We start from the raw sequence: 23794 nt of genomic DNA on the forward strand, positions 1-23794 counted from the left end.
GCGTATTCGTAGACACAATTTAAATCTTTGTAGTTGTGAATGTGTGGTTATATGAAAGGACTTTAGATTTTAATAGATGTATAAAATTGGACTTACTCTTGTGTTTTCATTTAATTCTACATGTGTTGATTTTCTCCAATTTATAATCTAAGTGGTGTTGTAATAATTAAACTTATTATTACAGCACTTGGCATTATATTAACTTTGAAATAGCCCAGAAAGTGGTTTTATAAGGAATCTGGCTTTTCCTTAAATTAATTAAGCCAGTGGTGTCGGTCATCCTGAACATTTACCCCCAAAACTCGAGCAATAAGAACATTGCAAACAACCACATTTTAGGTCCTCGTCGAACAATTTAACCCCGGGCCTGGGGTTTACTACAAAATTGGTGTCAGAAGCGGGGATTTCATACAGGAATATTATTTGGAAATAATTTATACTGCAGGAATCATTTTTAAGAATCGGACCTCAGCAGTTCAACAGGACCTCTGGATTATACTCTTATCTTTGAAACATAGGTGATAGTAGGGAAGACCTGTATTATACACTAGGCTTTCTTCTATCGCTTATTGCATCACAACTCCTTCTTTCTTGTGGTGATAGTGTGAAAGGCCTGTGAATGAACTAGGCTTTCCTCTATTGCTATACAAAGCTTCAGTTGGGTGATTGGGCCTGTGATTATTAAATCAGGTCATTCACTTTTTCTGAATTTCCAAATCCTATCATAGTGTTAAGTGCAGGGGAGCACGGCATCGGTGCGCCTGCCACAATTTTTCAAACTTAGTGTTAAGTGCAGGGGAGCACGGCATCGGTGCGCCTGCAACATTTTTTAAACCTTAGAGTTAAGAGCAGGGGAGCACGGCATCGGTGCGCCTGCTACATTTTTTAAACCTTAGAGTTAAGGGCAGGGGAGCACGGCATCGGTGCGCCTGCCACATACTTTAAACCTTAGAGTTAAGAGCAGGGGAGCACGGCATCGGTGCGCCTGCTACATTTTCAAACTTTGTTAGATGCAGGGGAGCACGGCATCGGTGCGCCTGCAACGTTTTTTAAACCTTAGAGTTAAGGGCAGGGGAGCACGGCATCGGTGCGCCTATATTTCTTTCATAACTTTTGTTGTAGATGCAGTTGAGCTCTTAGTCTTTGCTCCTGCAACATTTTTTCCTAACTTTAGTGTTAAGAGCAGGGGAGCACGTTATCAGTGCACCTGCGATCATTACTAACCTAGTGTTAAGTGCAGGGGAGCACGGCATCGGTGCGCCTGCTACATTTTCTTTAAACCTTAGAGTTAAGTGCAGGGGAGCACAGCATCGGTGCGCCTGCTACATTTTTCCATGTATTTTACTAAGTTAAATGTTATAATTAAACCCATAGATGCTCTTTCTTCAGCTTTCTAAAGTGGATTATCATAACTGTGGGATACTTACATCGAAAGAGGATTTAAAACCCAAATTTTGTGACAAAGGCTAAAAATCTGTATCTAATGTACAGAAAAGCTATATATCATTTAATGGAGTAGACAAAGTGATTCATGAAAGTATGTAATAAAGTGATTTAAAGTTGATTCTAGAATGGATTTTAACAGTTATTCTGGGATGTTATGTTGAAACTGATACCAGTATAGGAAACTGTGACTTAAGATAGGAATCACACTCCAGAATATTTCCACAATTCTGAGACAAGTAATAAAAAGTTAAGGCTTTGGAGTAGAATCTGTAGACATGGTGATTCTAAAATGGATTTAATAAGTGACATTAGGATGGATTCTAGAATGAATACTGACTTTAATTCTGGAATGTATGTAGGAATTAATTCCAAAATGAGAAATTGTGACCAAGATTGGAATCACACTCCAAGCTACCTGAACCAGTATGAAGGAGACTTTTATGAACCCAGATACAGACTACCTACCTACAATGGGAAGCAAGGTTATTTTGAGGCTTTCTTATGGCAGCTACAACGGTTTTCTAAATACTATGCATGGACAGATGAACAATATAGATTACAGTTAATCTTGGCCTTGAAAGGTGATGCTGTGAAATTTGCCTCTACCTTATCCCCAGATACACGTGAAAACACACAGACACTCATTGAGGCTCTAACAACTCGTTTTGGGCAGAGTGCGTTGCCAGAAATCCATAGGATTAATTTGTACAGTATTCAAAAACACCTTTCTGAGACACTTCAACAATACAGTGCAAGGGTAAATCAGCTTATGGCAAGGGCATATCCAGGGATGATTGGATTTCAAATATACAAACAACTTGCTGTGGAACACTTTCTAAGAGGACTTCCAGACCAAAGACTGGCTTACGATGTCCTTACAAAGAAACCTAGGGACATTTATCAAGCTGTAGAGATGATTACATGGTTTGAGACCTGTAAGAAAAATACAACTCGTTTCATGGGGAAAAGTACTCATGCTGGGCGCCAGGACAGGGAGAGGACTTTATGGCGGAGTACAATCAATGCAAAAGTGTGTTATCAACATTTTGCACAGACTTAACAACTTCCCTTTCAAGAATCGAGGAAAGTGAAAAGAACAAAACTTCAAGCTCAAGCATACCAACAATGAAGTATAGGTCACCATCTAATAAGGATCGTGACAAGCAGAGGAGACAACTTTTGACCAACTCATCAAAAAGACTTTGTGACAATAAATGTTAATTTAACATGTTTCCATCTATATTTGACTATTTCATTATAGCCATATATGATGAATTTTGCTGAAGACAGTGACTTCTTTTGTAAATATCTGTAAATATAAACTTGATGCTATAGGACCAGAATTGCAGAACTGTGCTGTTAATTCAAATGTGTGCTATTTAGACAGCTAAGACCATGTAACATTTTATATGATGTTTCCATGTAGGAAAAATATCAACAGGTTTGATGGCTGGAATCCGTAAACTTCCAAGACTTTGAGAACTATTTGTTGTGAAGTTGCAGACATTAGAAGTTTAATTTTGTGTTTCAAATGGAACTGAACTTTTCAGATCAGCCTAATTAACTTGTAAGACTCTTTATAAAGTTCAACTATGGTTTTATTGGACTTTGAACTTTATGAGTAATTTGTGCTATTTCTATTTGTGATGGATTGGGTGTGTCAATTTTTAAAGACTGTCTAGCCGACTGTTATTAACTTTCTTGTTAATGAGTTTGTAGGTTTTGCTGGGATTTGTTGAGAAGACCGCCTGCCTGCTGATTCTGGATTTAGCATGGTACCGTTCAAAGGAATTGAGCTAGGATTTACCATTGCACCGTTCACTGGTGGACTGGATTACTTCTGATTTGTATGAAAGGCTATTTTGAGTATTTCTGTCTTACATTCATAGTGTATCCAACAGTTATATACTGTGTAAAATATAAATACTTTTGATGCAATATGGTTAGAGATGTTTTTCTTAAAGATATTACTGTTTGGTATTTTTGATATCACTTAAATTAATGCATTCAAAAGTTATGCATTTCTGTGTATGTCAAGTTTGTGACTGTTCATTCAATATTTAAATTGCCAGGTCGAACACTTACCTGTCTCTATATTGTTTGAAGTTTGTCAGTAGATTGGTAATACTTTGCAAGTCTGCAGGTGCTCATTATGTTACATATGGTGAAAGTACATTTATACCTGATTATGTTCAATTGTTCATTATTTTGGTTTGAGATTTAATGATTTTTATTGTGAATCACAAATTATTCAGTACAAGTGCATTTTAAGGTGTCATATTGGCAATAGTGTCATTTGTTTTGTGAGATACTGGAATAAAGAGTAAGAATTATTTCAGCTGAAATAGAATTGAACAAGCTGATAGCATATTGCTAATATTTGTGTGATGTTGATTATTGCTAGTTTCATGCAATTTTAATTAATATTGTATTTTTGCCAAAACCTCAGTATTACATAAATGTTGTATGTGACATTCCGAGGCCGGAATGGAATGCATTTTGGTCAAATGCATTCTTTCCAAAGGGGGGAGCTGTGTGGTAAACCTGGGTTTTGGCTCAGAAATAATTTGCTTTTTGTAAATATCTCAATAAATAGTTTTAGTTACCATGTTCTTTTACCGTACATTAAAGAATACATTATGACAGAGCTTTGCTAAAAGTTTGACCCTTATTGAGTAAATATTGGTCGAGTTATTTCCAAAAATATACCTAAAAAACTCCCGACTTCGAGAAAGTTTATCAGCAGAAACCATTAAATGCTCCTAAATACATATTTTATATTTTGCCATGGTATTTCCACTTTCAATATATTGTAAATATATGTCTTAATATTTATGTAAAGTTTGAGGACATGACATTATGTAGCTTTAAAGCAATCTTGAAAAATCTACTTTGCTTACATTTTGCTAGTCCATTTCTTATGTGACTAGAGCTGGCCAATGAAAATTATTTATTAAAAATATTTAGAGATATTGTTCAGGTCTGAAACTTAACTGTCATGTCAGGGATATTAATTTTTAGTTATGTGAAATTTTGTAGATTTTTTAGAAGTCCTGTTCTGTTGCAATCCTTTAAAAATGGCCCTTAGATGTGAAGACTGATTTTGGCAGCCATATTGGATATCTTTGGGAGAATTTGTGTGTCCACTCTTTGACACTTGATTTAAGTGCTTTTAAAGCCTTATTTGTATTTTGAAATATACTGATAAGGTGCAGTTTTTCTTCTAGTTTGTGTTTATGTAATTGGTTTTTGATGACATTTATTCTGTTTCTTGCATTTGGTGAGAAAAGTTTTACATATTTGGGAAAATGTCATTGACCAATCAGATTGCAGCATTTTTGGTGCTTCTCTATAAATATGGGCTTATCAGTTACTTCTTGGCTCTTCTAGTTTACACTTTTGGATTAAACACTTCTCTTATTTAGGAAATTATTGAAAATTTGGAGCCAATTTTAGGAACTTTGGACTTTATTTTTTATTGGGGAATAACTAGAAATTTGGAGTTTAATTTATTTGCTTAAGAAAATTACTGGAATTTACATACATTAATTTTATTTGGACTTTTCTGATAATTTTGACATATTTTTAAAGGAACTAAATTGCATAATTGGTGTATATATTAATTGCAGAAGAGCGTATTCGTAGACACAATTTAAATCTTTGTAGTTGTGAATGTGTGGTTATATGAAAGGACTTTAGATTTTAATAGATGTATAAAATTGGACTTACTCTTGTGTTTTCATTTAATTCTACATGTGTTGATTTTCTCCAATTTATAATCTAAGTGGTGTTGTAATAATTAAACTTATTATTACAGCACTTGGCATTATATTAACTTTGAAATAGCCCAGAAAGTGGTTTTATAAGGAATCTGGCTTTTCCTTAAATTAATTAAGCCAGTGGTGTCGGTCATCCTGAACATTTACCCCCAAAACTCGAGCAATAAGAACATTGCAAACAACCACATTTTAGGTCCTCGTCGAACAATTTAACCCCGGGACTGGGGTTTACTACACTGAATTTTGTTGAGATGTTGTGAGGAGATCATTATATCCTGAATTTTGTTGAGATGTTGAGAGATCATTTTATCCTGAATTTTGTTGAGAGGAGTTCAGTTACCTCTGGGAAACAGTATAATGCATGCAAGAAGTTGATAGATTCCAGTCAGGTTAACTAGGATTTAAATACACCAACTCCTGGTTGAAAAGCCTCATGCTATAGCAATTAAGACAGCCTGGTATTTTATTTCCTGGTCACAATGAGCAGAGTATTTAATGTCACAAACAAATTGCTCTAAGCATTTACATAGTATCTTTCTCCAACAATTAACACAGTACTTTTCTCCAATAATTAATACAGTATCTTTCTCCAATAATTCAAGAAATAATAAGTATCAAAATTAGGTTTATCGTAGAATAAGAGTTTGGAGTTTTTATGCGCATGAATATATCACGAAGGCCAAAGGCCTTTGTGATATATTTCTACATATAAGAACGACAAACGAGGGTTATTCTACCATAAACCTTCTTTAGATACTTATTATTTCGACTCCATCACAACTTACTTCAAATAACGTTAGACGAGAATCAGAGGAGTATTTTCATCAAACGTAAATTACAACTGCATGCTATGCCGCAGCATTTGGCCAAAACACGATGCGCAGGCAGCATAGTTCAAGGTTGCTTTATTGCAGAGTAACCCGAGATAGATTTTGCTCTGAAAGTATGTAGGTTATTAGCTGCTTGTGTTAGAATATACAGTATCTTTCTCCAATCCCATCCAGAGTATTTACGTAGCTCCACAAACATATCAGTAAATATTCACTTTTCTTCCTATATACATTTTTTTACTTGTAAAAGGAAATACTGCAAAATCTTTTCATTTTGTCAACATAAAATTTTGAGGTTTTGGCAAAAAAGGATATTTCACTGGGATATAAATTGGTACATGTGTGTATTTCAAAGAACTTTAAGAATCAAAATGAACTTCTTTAATTAAATGGGCTTTAGTTTCAACACTGAAATCCACTATACTTAGTCCCCGCAAATATTAATGACCTTACAGTATTATATAAGAACAGGGATGATGAAATGAGAAGATACTGAAACTTCGTCATCAAGTTACATGTATATATTAATGAGATATACCTCCAGCGTTTGGTGACTGGCCCATGGAACCAAAGGTGGGTGCATCAGTAGACTGGGCAAGTGCTCCAAATGTGGGACTGCCAGCAGCAGCAAATCTGTAACAATAAGAAATATAGTCAGTTACTTAAGGAAGGAATCATGGCTTTATAATTTTCTAACTTCTTTTTTGATCTGGTGTTACAGTGCACCAACACGGTTTGTGTTGGGTTCAGAGTCACACCGACACAATTTAGATCATATGGCAACTTTTCCAGCTTTTAACTGTGGAAGAAGACTGTAGATGCCCCTCCAAGCATTATTTCATTACGAGCACCTGGGTAGAACTACCAACGTTCAGTGAGCCAGTTGGATGGCTTCTTCACATGAAGAATTCCACACCCATGCGAGGTTTCGCACCCACACAAGTGCAGGGCAAGTGATTTGAAGTCAGCGATCTTAACCACTCAGCCACTGAGGTCTCCATCCACAATACATGCTACATGGTATCAAACAGGAATAAAAATTTTGGTTTTAGATCTCTTTTACATCAAAATAAACATATGAGGTACAGATCAAAATTCTATACCTGCTGGAATCTCGTGGATAAGGTTTTATCAAAGTAAGTGCACTTTGGACACAAATGTTCACAACAACATATTTGGTTTATAATTATCAAATAATCGAGACCTTTGACAGGCTCATCATCTCATTTACCACGGTTCAGAGTTTACATGTGCTGGAATCGAACCATGAACCAAAGATCCTCTGAACAATAAACCATGGTAAATCACAAGAAGTCTCTCTTTATTTTCATTCTAACATGCTCATGGAAATGTTGCGATAAATCTTAGGCTGATCTGAATTCATTTGAGTAATGAATGTTGTATGTAGTAATGAACGGGGCATAATGCGTATGTATGTAGTAATGAACGGGGCATAATGCGGAAAACTGACATCATAATCGACAGCACTGTGTTCTATCACTACATACATGACTTCCTTCTTTGTTTAACAGACAAAAAATCAAGTCATGTTTGAATGGCATTTTTCAACAGCATTTCTGCTATGTAATAAAAATATTTATTTCTGCACCAGTAGTGAACTATTCTCTGAAGGTATATAACAGGTCCCCTACAAGGGAGTTTCTAGATATATTGCCTACTGTCAAATCATCAAAGAAAACATATTCTCTCTCCCCATCTTCAGATTTCAAGTGACAACTTCGCGATTATTCTCCACGAAGAAGAGAAGCAATATGTATATTCACCCTGCAAAGCCAGCACTTTCTCCGCCCCCTCCTTGTGCCACTGATCCAAATGTTGAACCAGCAGGTGAGCCAAATGTAGGAGCCCCTGCAAACCCTCCCTGTGTACCTCCACTACCGAATGCTGGTGGGCTTCCAAATGCTGGTGAGCTGCCAAATGCAGGTGTTCCTCCAAATGCAGGGGCACTTCCAAATGATGGTGCAGCACCAAATCCACCTACAATTATAAATATTGAAGTGTGGTTGACAATTAACCCTTACCCTGCTGAATTTCTATAATGAACATTTCCATCTTTCAATCTGGACACATTAACTGTTAAAAAGGGGTGCTTACCAAAAAATACTGACTGAATGGCAAACAGTGCAGATCATGATCAGACTGCATGGATGTGCAGGCTGAACATGATCTACACTGGTCTGAAAGGCAGAACCAGTTGTATCCAGCATGGTAATTGTTAAACTGTATACTAGTATTTCTTCATTTTATCATCAACATGGTTTCATTACTAAATCTTGATGAGAGGAAGTTGTTGATTACTTGTGGAGAACAGGAAACTGTACTGGTTAAATGACCAACATCATGAAATATATTTCAATTTTAATTTAATCCATATCAATCATTCAAAAATGTTCAAGAACAAACAAATAAGAAACTGGTCACATCTGTGTGTTCTGGATATAACAAGAGGACCATGATGGTCCTGAATCGCTCACCTATCCCCACATGACCCAGTGTTGAACTGAGTATGACGTAGTTATTTCTATTATTTGACAAAGTGACCTAGTTTTTGAGCACATGTGCCCTAGATATCATCAAGATAAAAAATTCTGACCAATTTTCATGAAGATCCATTGAAAAATATGGCCTCTAGAGAGGTCACAAGGTTTTTCTATTATTTGACCTAATGACCTAGTTTTTGAAGGCACGTGACCCACTTTTAAATTTGACCTAGATATCATCAAGGTGAACATTCTCACCAATTTTCATGAAGATCTCGTGAAAAATATGGCCTCTAGAGAGGTCACAAGGTTTTTCTATTTTGAGACCTACTGACCTAGTTTTTGACCGCACATGACCCAGTTACGAACCTGACCTAGATATCATCAAGCTGAACATTCTCACCAATTTTCATGAAGATCCATTGAGAAATATGGCCTCTAGAGAGGTCACAAGGTTTTTCTATTTTTAGACCTACTGACCTAGTTTTTGACCCCACGTGACCCAGTTTCGAACCTGACCTAGATATCATCAAGGTGAACATTCTGACCAATATTCATGAAGATCTCGTGAAAAATATGGCCTCTAGAGAGGTCACAAGGTTTTTACTATTTTTAGATCTACTGACCTAGTTTTTAACCCCACGTGACCCAGTTTCGAATCTGATCTAGATATCATCAAGGTAAACATTCTGACCAATTTTCATGAAGATCCATTGAAAAATATGGCCTCTAGAGAGGTCACAAGGTTTTTCTATTTTTAGACCTACTGACCTAGTGTTTGACCGCACGGTACCCAGTTTCGAACTTGACCTAGATATCATCAAGGTGAACATTCTGACCAATTTTCATGAAGATCCATTGAGAAATATGGCCTCTAGAGAGGTCACAAGGTTTTTCTATTTTTAGACCTACTGACCTAGTTTTTGATCGCAGTTGACCCAGTATCGAACTTGACCTAGATATCATCAAGGTGAACATTCTGACCAACACTCATGAAGATCTCATGAAAAATATGGCCTCTAGAGAGGTCACAAGGTTTTTCTATTTTTAGATCTACTGACCTAGTTTTTACCCCCACGTGACCCAGTTTCGAACTTGACCTAGATATCATCAAGCTGAAAATTCTGACCAATTTTCATGAAGATCCATTGAGAAATATGGCCTCTAGAGAGGTCACAAGGTTTTTCTATTTTTAGACCTTATGACCTAGTTTTTGACCCCACGTGACCCAGTTTCAAACTTGACCTAGATATCATCAAGGTGAACATTCTGACCAATATTCATGAAGATCTCATGAAAAATATGGCCTCTAGAGAGGTCACAAGGTTTTTCTATTTTTAGACCTACTGACCTAGTTTTTGACCCCACGTGACCCAGTTTCAAACTTGACCTAGATATCATCAAGGTGAACATTCTGACCAATTTTCATGAAGATCTTGTGAAATATATGGCCTTTAGAGAGGTCACAAGGTTTTTCTATTTTTAGACCTACTGACCTAGTTTTTGATGGCACGTGACCCAGTTTCGAACTTGACCTAGATATCATCAAGGTGAACATTCTGACCAACTTTCATAAAGATCCCATGAAAAATGTGACCTCTAGAGTGGTCACAAGCAAAAGTTTACGGACGCACGCATGCACGCACGAACGGACAGACGACGGACGACGACGCCGCGCGATCACAAAAGCTCACCTTGTCACTTTGTGACAGGTGAGCTAAAAATACATTCTGAAACAAAACTGAATTATTTGCAAACAGACTGTAATCTCCACATATTAATGCCCAACTACTTTCTCCTTACCTCAATATAGCCATGGAATGCATTCCTATTTTAATCCTTGAATAGTATCTTCATTTCCAACACTTTCCCAATAATAACTATCAATCAATTACCTGTACCGGTTTGTTTAGCCGCTCCAAATCCTGTTGCAGCTACCCCTGTCCCACCAGTAAATCCTCCACCCGAGGAAAATCCTCCGCCTGTACTGGTTCCCCCACCAAACGCCTGACTGGTTCCACTCCCAAACAGACCTTGTGCTGAAAATACAAATTTTTCAATGCTTAATGACATATTCTGCACAACATGTCAATTGCCTATCTTATCATTATTCTATGCCAAATTCCCCTCTTGTTTTTTTTATGCCCAAAGCCTCTTTTAACATTATTTCATGCTGAATTCCCCTCTTATTTTTTTTTATGCCAAATGGCTGTTTTAACATTATGCCAAAAGCCCCTCTTTACATTATTTTATGCCAAATGCCCCAGTTATTATTTTATACACCCACATGAAGTACCATCCTGTAAGCCAGCTGAATGGCTTCTTTGCTTAAAAGAATCTGAACCAAAATTGGGATTAAACTTAAAGCTGCAATGTTTTTAGTTTTATATGCGTAGGAGTATCATGGGGGGGGGGAGGTAATTTTGAAAGTGAAGTTGCCAGCACATGCTTTGCCCCCACCCACCCACTTCCCCAATTTTGATACAGAAGTTTTTTTTTTTCTTATTGGCCATAAATTTTTCACGGAAAATATGGGTAGGTTTAGCTGGCGGGCCCCCAATTGGCTCTCAAACCCCCAACCTCGTAATGGCTCCTACACCAATGTGTTACATATGTATTATCATTTCTACTATAATTTCATGACCATAGCTAGTCAGATCTGTCAATGTTTGAAATATTTTTTTGAGCATTGATATTTACTGGTATATTAAAACGCAAATTCGTATGGTCCATCTTTCAAAACTATCTAAAATGTTAGATAAAAAAGATCTACTCACTGTTAGCCTGAGAGGATCCAAATGGTTGAGCTGTTCCAAATACGTTAGTGTTTGCTTTCTCTGCACTTGGTTTCCCTCCTAAGCCACTGAACATTCCTCCATTCCCTCCACTTGTAGTGTCTGTGCTGGACTGACCAAATGGAGAACTGGAACTAAATATACAATCACCCACACTTTAATACTGTTGCAATATTTTATCGAATGAAAGGCTAAAATTCCTTTTTATAAAATGTGTTGCATTAAAAAAAACAGGCTTGAAATTATTTTCTGCCTTGTATTCTTGCCTTCAAAATAATTTGCTCAGAACTGTCTAACAGATTTGAATACTGAACATATTTGACAGTCCAAAACATGCATTTCTGATTAATTCCTGTTAGATCACTGGCATTTTCTAACTGGCAAGTAGAGATGTTTTTATTCACAGAAAAAAACCCCGACTAACTGAAATCAGTTATAGTTGCATTTCAGGAAATGTCACACCTCTGATGGATACGAATGGCAAGATGGTATAACAAGTTTATTACAGGCAAGAGTAACAATAAATATCTTACCTAGATGACTGTCCAAACCCAGATGTCTGGCCGAATGCTGGTTGGCCAAACCCTGATGTAGCCGTCTGTCCAAATCCAAACCCAGGCCCTGATGTGGCTGTCCCAAATCCTGACCCACCAGCAGAGCCAAACAACCCACCACCCCCTGAAGTAGTGGACTGACCAAATAACCCACCTGATGTAGATGTTGTGGACTGGCCGAACACACCTCCACCTAAAATGAAATACATCAAAGTTCAACAGCAATAATGCATCCAAGCAAACTACAAGTCATACAAGAGGACCATGATGGTCCTGAATCGCTCACCTCTTCCCACATGACCCAGTTTTGAGTATGACATCGTTTTTTCTATTATTTGATATAGTGACCTAGTTTTTGATCTCATGTGACCCAGTTTTTGAACTTGACCTAGATATTATCAAGATAAAAAGTCTGACCAATTTTCATGAAGATCCATTGAAAAATATGGTCTCTAGAGAGGTCACAAGGTTTTTCTATTATTTGACCTATTGACCTAGTTTTCGAAGGTACGTGACCCTGTTTTGAACTTTTACCTAGATATCATCAAGGTGAACATTCTGACCAATTTTCATGAAGATCTCATGAAAAATATGGCCTCTAGAGAGGTCACAAGGTTTTTCTATTCTTATACCTACTGGCCTTGTTTTTGACCGCATGTGACTCAGCTTCGAAACTGACCTAGATATCACCAAGGTGAACATTCAGATCAATTTTCATGAAGATCCATTGAAAAATATGACCTCTAGAGAGGTCAAAAGGTTTTTCTAATTTTAGACCTACTGACCTAGTTTTTGACCGAAGCTGACCCAGTTTCAAACTTGATCTAGATATCATCAAGATGAACACTCAGACCAACTTTCATACAGATCCCATGAAAAGTATGGCCTCTAGAGAGGTCACAAAGTTTTTTTATTATTTGACCTACTGACCTAGTTTTTTAAGGCACGTGACCCAGTTTCAAATTTGGCCTAGATATCATCAAGGTGAACATTCTGACCAATTTTCATGAAGATCCATTCAAGGGTATGGCCTCTAGAGAGGTCACAAGTTTTTTCTATTTCAAGACCTACTGACCTAGTTTTTGATTGCAGTTGACCCAGTTTCAAACTTGACCTATATATCACCAAGATAAACATTCAGACCAACTTTCATACAGATCCCATAAAAAATATGGCCTCTAGAGAGGTCACAACGTTTTTTCATTATTTGACCTACTGACCTACTTTTTGATGGCACGTGACCCACTTTCGAACTTGACCTAGATATCATCAAGATGAACATTCTGACCAATTTTTATGGAGATCCATTCACAAGTATGGCCTCTAGAGAGGTCACAAGGTTCTTCTATTTTTAGACCTACTGCCCTAGTTTTTGACCGCACATGACCCACTTTCGAACTTGACCTAGATATCATCAAGATGAACATTCAGACCAACTTTCATAATGATCCCATGAAAAATATGGCCTTTAGAGAGGTCACAAGGTTTTTCTATTATTCGACCTACTGACCTAGTTTTTGATGGCACGTGACCCACTTTCGAACTTGACCTAGATATCATCAAGATGAACGTTCAGACCAACTTTCATACAGATCCCATGAAAAATATGGCCTCTAGAGAGGTCACAAGGTTTTTCTATTATTTGACCTATTGACCTAGTTTTTGATGGCACGCAACCCACTTTCGAACTTGACCTAGATATCATTAAGGTGAACATTCTGACCAATTTTCATGAAGATCTCATGAAATATATGGCCTCTAGAGGTCACAAGGTTTTTCTATTTTTAGACCTACTGACCTAGTTTTTGACCGCACGTGACCCAGTTTCGAACTTTATCTAGATGTCATCAGGATGAACATTCAGATCATCTTTCATACAGATCCAATGAAAAATATGGCCTTTAGAGAGGTCACAAGGTTTTTCTATTATTTGATCTACTGACCTAGTTTTTGAAGGCACGTGACCCAGTTTTGAACTTGGCCTAGATATCATCAAGGTGAACGTTCTGACCAATTTTCATGAAGATCTTGTGAAATATATGGCCTCTAGAGAGGTTACAAGGTTTTTCTATTTTTAGACCTACTGACCTAGTTTTTGACGGCACGTAACCCAGTTTCGAACTTGACCTAGAATTTACCAAGATGAACATTCTGACTATTTTTCATAAAGATCCCATGAAAACTGTGACCTCTAGAGATGTCACAAGGAAAAGTTTACGCACGGACGCCGCGCGATCACAAAAGCTCACCTTGTCACTTTGTGACAGGGGAGCTAATAATGTTGTGGTTGGGATTTCAAATTCCTGGGCTAGGTAAATGGACATTCATATAGTTATATTTTAATTCACGTGATGAAACTGGACACCAGCGTCTGGAAAATACACTAGTACTGGCATGCAGTGCAGAAACATGTATGATCGCAGTATGGAACTAAAATTCTGTTGGAAAATGGTATTATTAAGAACTTATAAATTGAATTCGCACATTTTTTTATCATATCAAATTAAATACCTATAAAAGTGTTGTTTTAACATCCATATCTCTGCCATTTATCAGAGATATTTGTAGAAGCTGATAGAAAATACACACAATAAAAAAAAAGGTTTTTTAAAAAACGCAAGAAATTTCAGCCCAAGGCTTTGAGCTCAGAAAATAAACTATATATACTGCAATATAGACATGGTATATTTACTAGATGTTGCAGTCTGGCCGGAAAACAGACCTCCTGTTCCACTTGTAGATGTCTGACCAAACAGTGATCCTCCTTGCTGTCCAAACAAACCACCTACAATATCAAAACATTATTAACTGCAGTGGAATGATGACTGACATAGCATCAAACACAGCAGTGACACTTCAGACTTCACCTGGCATAACCACATTACTATGTTTAAATCTTGTCACTGGTAATACTCATGACTCCTTTTTTTTAAGGTGTACTCATGCAAAATGTATGATCAAAATTTTGAACTATAATGAATGTGATCGTATTCTAATGAAAATTTATCTTATCAGTGAAAAGGAATTCATTCTTAGGAGACAGTGAAAAGGCACAAGTACTGAATATTTTTTGTACATGAATTTATGTGATGTATATGTGACAACCAGGGACAAGTTACTTATCACAAAATATTTCACTCTCAACTAAAATGTAATGATATAATGACGTAAAGCACACAGAGTTTTAAAAGTCAGGTATCATTCACAGGTCAGACATAACATATACAGTACTAGCTCTTTCAAATGACAACTCCCGAAGAGCAAACACCTCTCTACAATGACACATCCTTTCTTGTTAGATACAAGTATTAGTATATTAACCTTGCAGGAATAAGAAACACACTTTTGTCTTCTCAGTGATGTTTGCTACAGAAAGATTTGTCCATCAAAAACTATTCTATCAGAAATGAGGAAATGACATCTCAATGATCTATGTGTAAAATAGTTCACTGTTTCAAATGAGTTTTTCAGTCTTATCTAAAATTGTAGTCAATTTTGGCCAATATAACACTAGAAATATGTATATGTCATTAAAACAGTATCTTGATCTGCAATGATGCATTTGGCATTCATGGATTTTACCAGGCCAGATAACACCCTGTGCAAGCACCTCTTGGAATCAAGACCTGGCAAAATCCATTTGAACCAAATACAACATTGAAGCTCAAGGTACTGTTATAATAATCCTATTATATTGTGATAAAAGTTTACAAACCTGATGAACTTGATCCAGAAGATGGGGTCTGACCAAACAGACCTCCACTACTTGCTGTAGTTGTTGCTTGGCCAAATAATCCTGTTGAAGCAGTTGTAGTACTGGACGTCTGACCAAACAAACCTGTCCCAGCACTTGTTGTAGCTGCTTGACCAAAAGAACTGCTGACAGAACTGGTGGTGGCAGGCTGGCCAAATGGACTGCTTCCAGAAGTTGTTGTTGACTTGCCAAATAGACTGCCTCCAGATGTTGTTGTTGTCTGACCAAACAGGCTGCTTCCAGAAGTTGTTGCTGACTGACCAAACAGACCAGTCCCAGAAGTGGTAGCAGTCTGGCCAAATAGACTGGTCCCAGAAGTGGTTGCAGTCTGGCCAAATAGACTGGTCCCAGAAGTGGTCGCAGTCTTGCCAAATAAACCTGAACTTGAAGCAGTCTGACCTTCAGAACTTGTTGAAGTATGGCCAAATGCACTGACAGCTGTCGTTCCTGCTGGTTTACCAAATAATCCAGTGCTAGCTGCACTTGCTGATGTCTGCCCTGATGCCCCTTCTGTAGTTGCCGAGTCAGTTTTTTGTCCAAAAATTCCAGAGGAAGTTGTTGTTGTTGTAACAGAGGAAGACTGATCATCTGAAGTGGCTGTAGCTGTAGTACTTCCTTGTCCAAACAGATTAGTGGAACCAGCCGAAGATGAAACTGACTGTCCGAACAACCCTGCCCCTAATGTTGTTGACTGGCCAAATAAACCTTCTGGAGGTTTACTTACGGATGCAGGTTGACCAAAAAGTCCGCCAGAAGCTGTACCAAGAGACGAGTCTGCTTGTGGAGTGGTCTCCCCTAAATCACTTGTAGATGTCACTGCATCTGAGGGCTGTCCAATCACAGATGATCCCGTATCTTTGGGTTGTCCAAATAGTCCCTGTGAAGCTGTAACGGCTGTAGGCTGTCCAAATGCTGGAGTAGGGGCTGATGTGGTTTTATTTTGACCAAAAAGACCAGAACTTGTAGTCAAGGTTGTGGGCTGACCAAAGGGCACTGCTGGTTTTGCGGATGTTACAGTAGTTTCTACAAAAACCAACATAACAAATGCTGAAATATTTCCCTTTCCTGCAATCCTGTTAAATCATTACATATTCATGAGAGACTAATATTCCTGGATTTCATGCTTGTTTGAATCAACAAAATTAAATCCAAAACAAGCAAACAAGCAACAATCTTTTTAAATTCCATCTTTATTCACCTTGAAATTAAGGCCTTACCACCTGAATTTACTCATAACGAACTCTGTGCAGGCTGATCATGATCTACCCTGTTCGCAAAGGCAGAATCAATCATGTCCAGTGTGATAAGGGTTAAAATCCACAAAATGAATTCATGTCAGCATGCAATAGTCATTTTGGTCAAAATCAAGAAATTACCTGCACATGAAATCAAATGATGTTACATTAATCAACTATAAAAATGTTTTCCGGCAGATCATACTTTCTAGTATACAATTTAGTACATTTATGCCATTTTTGTTTTGTTTTAAACCATATTATAATAAATGCATGTAGCAAAAAAAAGTCAAGTTTCTCACTAATAGGATCTTATGAGTCTAATATACCACTGTCATCCCTATTATCATAGAAGCTGAATAATGCTACAATGAGACCCTCAGTTCTTCTACAATAAAAATATTGTTAATGCAGACTTCTACTTCAACCTCAGAACCATTTTATGCCCTCTTATAGATTGACTAAGTAACTACTAAGGGGCATCATGTAAAAGAAGCCATAAAATTCCAAGCTCATATGTAAGGTAGATGGCGATTCTCTATTCTTTTATTTGCACCTTTCCCACATAAAATGGAATGAAGGTAAGGAAATTACACTGATACAGACCTGGCTTGGTCTCTGATGTTACAGCTTCTGTAGCTGTTGGTTTAGGTTTACCAAACAACCCAGTAATCTGACCTGGTGCAGGTTTGCCTGAAAAACATAGTGACTTACAGCTTTACAATAAGTTAGTGCAGTATTTCAATTAAAGGCCAAAAATGCCATTTTCAAAGACAGATATAGAGAATAATAGGTAGGTGCCGTAGATGAGAAAGTTTATCTGGCGAGGTGGAGGAGGTTATCGGGTGAGCCGAAGGCGAACCTGATAACGTCCGGAGCCGAGCCAGATAAACTTTCTCCATCTTAGGCACTAACCTATTATTCTATTTATCTTGTTATCACTTCATATTCCGATATTTGGCAATTTATTTTACAAAATTAAGTGTGCAACAACCGCTTTAATGACGTCATATTCGTAAAGACGTCACTTATATAATGACATGATTACCGGCAAAATCGCAATAACTTCTTCGTTTTTGAATAAAAACTCATTATTTGACCACTCATTTTCTTAGTTCGGACATTTCCAACACAATGATGATGGTTTCGTTGCAAAATTTCTTATGACAACAATATCGATCATAAGGTCACATGATCAACTGACCGTATATCACTGGTCACATGATCAACTGACGGTATATCAAGAAAGATATACGGCACCCTGATATCGGGTCGAAAATACTGCAAGTGACAGGATAAAACTCTTTTTCAATACCAGTGACCTATGATTTTTATTGCATATTTTTGTTTCTTAGATGATTGTCCTTCAATATCCAAAGTTTGAAGAAATTCTATTATTGGGAAAAATTTCACCCATCTCATATACAGGAATTCTAGCTTATGCCTTTAAACAATGACAATAACAAGTTATGATGTTGCAACAGACAGGCTTACCTTGCACAATTCAGACTTCATAAAAGCTGTATAAACAAAATTTTAGATCTTGGCAAATACTGTTACTTTAAAAATCAAAATCAAGAGTGTATTTCTGTATCCTAATAACTATACATTAAAAGTCCCTGATATACAGGAAGACATTTCCAAGCTGGAAGACACCATGGGTGCCTCAAGACATTATTTACAGCACCTGCAGGCAGCTAGGCAAACATTTCAACTTTTCACAAGTCAGCTGTACTACTTCACAGGATTTCATAATATGAGGAGGCTCAAATTCAAAGTGGTGAAAAGGCAAGTGATTTGAAGTTAATAACTTAACCACCTGGGCATGGAGCCTTCAGAGGCATGTGTTTTTGCACATTTAGTAACTTCTACAGCATTCATCATTCAGTTATAATTCATTTCTTGGAGAGATCACAGAAACAAGAGGACCATGATGGTCCTGAATCGCTCACCTCTTCCCACATGACCCAGTTTTGAGTATGACGTCATTTTTTCTATTATTTGACATAGTGACCTAGTTTCTGAGCTCATGTGACCCAGTTTTGAACTTGATATTATCAAGATAAAAATTCTGACCAATTTTCATGAAGATCCATTGAAAAATATGGTCTTTAGAGAGGTCACAAGGTTTTTCTATTATTTGACCTATTGACCTAGTATTGGAAGGTACGTGACCCTATCTTGAACTTTACCTAGATATAACCAAGGTGAACATTCTCACTAATTTTCATGAAGATCTCATGAAAAATATGGCCTCTAGAGAGGTCACAAGGTTTTTCTATTTTTATACCTACTGGCCTAGTTTTTGACCGCATGTGACCCAGTTTTGAAACTGGCCTAGATATCACCAATGTGAACATTCAGATCAATTTTCATGAAGATCCATTGAAAAATATGGCCTCTAGAGAGGTCAAAAGATTTTAATAATTTTAGACCTACTGACCTAGTTTTTGACCGCAATGGACCCAGTTTCAAACTTGACCTAGATATCATCTAGAGGAACATTCAGACCAACTTTCATACAGATCCCATGAAAAGTATGGCCACTAGAGAGGTCACAAGGTTTTTTTATTATTTGACCTACTGACCTAGTTTTTAAGGGCACGTGACCAAGTTTCAAACTTGACCTAGATATCATCAAGGTGAACATTCTGACCAATTTTTATGGAGATCCATTCACAAGTATGGCATCTAGAGAGGTCAAAAGGTTTTTCTATTTTTAGACCTACTGACCTAGTTTTTGACCGCACATGACCCTGTTTCGAACTTGACCTAGATATCATCAAGATGAACATTCAGACCAATTTTCATACAGATCCCATGAAAAATATGGCCTTTAGAGAGGTCACAAGGTTTTTCTATTATTTGACCTACTGACCTGATTTTGAGGGCACGTGACCCACTTTTGAACTTGACCTAGATATCATCAAGATGAACATTCAGACCAACTTTCATACAGATCCCATGAAAAATATGGCCTCTAGAGAGGTCACAAGGTTTTTCTATTATTTGACCTACTGACCTAGTTTTTGATGGCACGTGACCCACTTTCAAACTTGATCTAGATATCATTAAGGTGAACATTCTGACCAATTTTCATGAAGGTCTCATGAAATATATGGCCTCTAGAGAGGTCACAAGGTTTTTCTATTTTTAGACCTACTGACCTAGTTTTTGACTGCACGTGACCCTGTTTCGAATTTGACCTAGATATCATCAAGATGAACATTCAGACCAACTTTCATACAGATCCCATGAAAAATACGGCCTTTAGAAAGGTCACAAGGTTTTTCTATTATTTGACCTACTGACCTAGTTTTTGAAGGCATGTGACCTAGTTTCGAACTTGACCTAGATATCATCAAGGTGAACGTTCTGACCAATTTTCATGAAGATCTTGTGAAATATATGGCCTCTAGAGAGGTCACAAGGTTTTCTTATTTTTAGACCTACTGACCTAGTTTTTGAAGGCACGTGACCCAGTTTCGAACTTGACCTAGATATCATCAAGGTGAACAGTCTGACCAATTTTCATGAAGATCTTGTGAAATATATGGCCTCTAGAGAGGTCACAAGGTTTTTCTATTTTTAGACCTACTGACCTAGTTTTTGACGGCACGTGACCCAGTTTCGAACTTGACCTAGATATCATCAAGATGAACATTCTGACCAACTTTCATAAAGATCCCATGAAAAATGTGACCTCTAGAGTGGTCACAAGCAAAAGTTTACGGACGGACGATGGACACCGCACGATCACAAAAGCTCACCTTGTCACTTTGTGACAGGTGAGCTAAAAAGGGTATAACTAGCAAAACATACAGCGGTCTCCTCCTTTTGCAGTACTTATAAGCATCCTAACTTAAAACATTTAAAATAATTGCTCAGAATAATAAACATATTCACCTTCAGCTGAGCTTTTTGGTAACGTCTGGTCTACTTTACTTGTGGCTGACTGTGTCTCTGCCTTACTACCGAAAGTGGGTGTCCCAGTAACTGCAAAGTTGAAACCAGTCTGTGGCTTGCTACTTTCTGATTGGCTGCCAAATGTTGTTGCTGCAGTTGCAGTCGTAGCAAAGTTGAAAGGCTTGGATTCTGATTTTGTTTTAGCTTCTACCGATGCAGATGCTGTGAGTTCAAAGGACAAGGAAAGTAGAACTCTAATCAAAGTCAGGTGAACTTCTAACAAAACTTCATTTTCAATCAACCATTTTCGTTAAAAGTTACAGAAATCAACAAATTCAAGTTCATGTTAATATACCTAATGCATTCTGTGATATTTTTTGTTTGTCAAATTTGTCCACTAGATTTTTGTCTCTACAATTTGCATTCAATTAGCTGTGATAATTACATTTCAAAGTTCACCTGTGATATGCAAATTAATTGTGATGTTTTATTTCAGTGTCTTTTAAGTTTGCCTCTTTATGTCATGCCATCCATACTATAAGGACCTCAGTGGAAATAAGCACTGGCACTTTTTTGTGTTAACCTTAGTATTGGAAGCATGTCATGGTTTAATTTGTTTTTTTTTCTCAACTGAAACTTATATACTTACATTCATTCTATTTTTAGCAATGCCTGCCTGCCTGTCCTGTTCTATCTATCCATCGTATCGTATCATATCGTATCGTATCGTATCGTATCGTATCGTATCATATCATATCATATCATATCATATCACATCATATATCGTTCTATCTATCTTTGAGAAAAGAAGTTACAAATACCTGCTCCGAAGTTAAAGCCTGCAGCTGGTTTAGTGTCCTCAGTGCCGAACAACTTTCTGCCGACTGGTGTACTGGTTGTCATTGTAGCGGGTAATCTAGAACTGTCCTGTGTAAAAGGCTTGGAGGTGCCCTTAATTGTGATGGGTGTTGAAGTTATTGTATCACCTATATGATAATTTGATACATTTAAGAAATGTTACTGAATAAGTAAACAAAATGAGCATAAATGGTTCGCTAAAGAAACCATCCTAAATCATTATCGTTATCAACATCATTAAATCATTATAAAATAAACTGATATAGATTAAAACCCTAAAAATTGAGATATATCACACTCCTATCATGTACAATTTCATCTCAATGCATTATTTTTACGTTTTTTGTTGGGTTTAACGTCACATCGACACAATTATAAGTCATATGGCAACTTTCCAGCTTTGACAGTGGAGGAATACCCCAGGTGCCCCTCCGTGCATTATTTCTTTATGAGCGGGCACCTAGGTAGAACCACCGATCTTCTGTAACCCAGCTGGATTGCTTCCTCACATGAAGTATTCAACGCCCTGAGGGAGGCTCAAACCCACATTGGCGAGGGGCAAGTGATTTGAAGTCAGTGACCTTAACCACTCGGCCACGGAGTCCCCTACTATTTTTATGTTTGTGCAGCTGCTGCTTATTGTATCTTCTTTTAAACAAGATGTAATAGTTACAAAAGTTAAAACCAGTGACAGGCCATTTAGTCAGAGCTGTTTCAATGTGCCTAAAAAATGGAAGTTTGTAGCAGTAAAATCCTGATAGTTACTCTCCCTGGAACCCTCGACATACTTACCGGACACAGCTGTAGATGTCAGACTGTACTCTAAACCAAATCCCTGATCGTTACTCTCGCTGGAATCTTCGTCATATTCATCGTCTTCCTCTGTGTCACCCACATCGTTCTCTGAACCGCTTGGTGTTATATCTTCAAACTTTATACCATTGATCTCCTTCACCCTTGTCACTACAAAGTAAAATCATTGATAGCAATAAAGATCCTATACAGTTGAAATAATTCATATGAAAAGGAAATACATGCACTGTCACACATGTACAAAGACTATTCTTGTATTTCAATATAATAGCCTAGAAATGTTGAATAATTTATATAATAAACACATTAAACATCTCTCTGTTTAAAACATGTTTCAATTTATCCAGTTTGATGGGGATTTAATGCTATCTATATTTCCTGAGCCCAGGGCTCACCTTCAAAATGTTTTACATTAGGTGTCCTGAGCACTCCCTACTGAACTTACCAGGTGCAGGAAAAGATAACAAGTATCTTAAACATAACATAAAAATATAATTCAGAGGTTGATTTTACACAGGAAAACAGCCATAAACATAGACAGATATCTTACAGTGACTTTGTCCATCCTGTGTGCCCGGAAACATGGTCTGAATTGTCTTTGGGATGGTGGCATTTTGTGGAACTTGTTGTGTAGGTTCTTTAACTTTCGCACCAAGTCCTTGGTTGGAAGTCACTGAACATAAAACAAAACTGTGGAATCATAACATATTCATGGAGAAACTAGTGATGCTTTTGAGAAAAGTGCACGTCTCCCACAACCGCCTAATCATCTGAATAGTTATGTATCTGAGTCAACCATGCACCAATAACTTAGAGTGCAGATACTGGCATCAACCATGCACCAATGACTTAGAGTGCAGATACTGGCATCAACCATGCACCAATAACTTAGAGTGCATATACTGGCATCAACCATGCACCAATAACTTAGAGTGCCGATACTGGCATCAACCATGCACCATTAACTTAGAGTGCAGATACTGGCATCAACCATGCACCAATGACTAATAGTATAGATATTGGCAGAGCAAGTTGCAGTAATTCAAGGGCCATAATTCCGAAGTGCCTGGGACAATTTGGCTAGTTATCGAACTTGGTCGAGGACTTATTGGCAAACACATTTTGTTCAAGTTTGGTGAAGATCGGATGAGAAATGTTCTACTTAGAGCATGGACAAGATTTGTGACAGACAGACAGACATACAGACAGGAGTAAATCAATATGTCTCCCACCACAGTGGTGTGGGAGACATAATAATTTTAACAGATTTCACAGCTGCTAATACCATTTATTTTATCTTGAAAATATGAAATCCACAAATTC

General features: G+C 37.4%; 1 protein-coding gene across 4 annotated transcripts in view; it reads right to left on the minus strand.

The window, feature by feature from the left end:
* LOC123550425 (nuclear pore complex protein Nup214-like) overlaps nucleotides 1–23794 on the minus strand; it is a 60879-nt gene that overhangs the window by 3052 nt on the left and 34033 nt on the right. For all 4 annotated transcript variants that reach the window (XM_053524926.1, XM_053524928.1, XM_053524925.1 and 1 more), the window contains 12 exons: nucleotides 23022–23144; nucleotides 22451–22621; nucleotides 21622–21786; nucleotides 20801–21022; nucleotides 17501–17587; nucleotides 15621–16682; nucleotides 14598–14690; nucleotides 11885–12098; nucleotides 11334–11485; nucleotides 10452–10595; nucleotides 7840–8053; nucleotides 6594–6688 (listed from right to left, as the gene is read on the minus strand). In XM_053524926.1, the coding sequence (XP_053380901.1) occupies nucleotides 6594–6688; nucleotides 7840–8053; nucleotides 10452–10595; nucleotides 11334–11485; nucleotides 11885–12098; nucleotides 14598–14690; nucleotides 15621–16682; nucleotides 17501–17587; nucleotides 20801–21022; nucleotides 21622–21786; nucleotides 22451–22621; nucleotides 23022–23144 (2742 nt within the window). The remainder of the gene's footprint in view (nucleotides 1–6593; nucleotides 6689–7839; nucleotides 8054–10451; nucleotides 10596–11333; nucleotides 11486–11884; nucleotides 12099–14597; nucleotides 14691–15620; nucleotides 16683–17500; nucleotides 17588–20800; nucleotides 21023–21621; nucleotides 21787–22450; nucleotides 22622–23021; nucleotides 23145–23794) is intronic.

Source organism: Mercenaria mercenaria, chromosome 15 (genome assembly GCF_021730395.1).
Source record: "Mercenaria mercenaria strain notata chromosome 15, MADL_Memer_1, whole genome shotgun sequence".
Taxonomy (NCBI): Eukaryota; Metazoa; Mollusca; class Bivalvia; order Venerida; family Veneridae; genus Mercenaria; species Mercenaria mercenaria.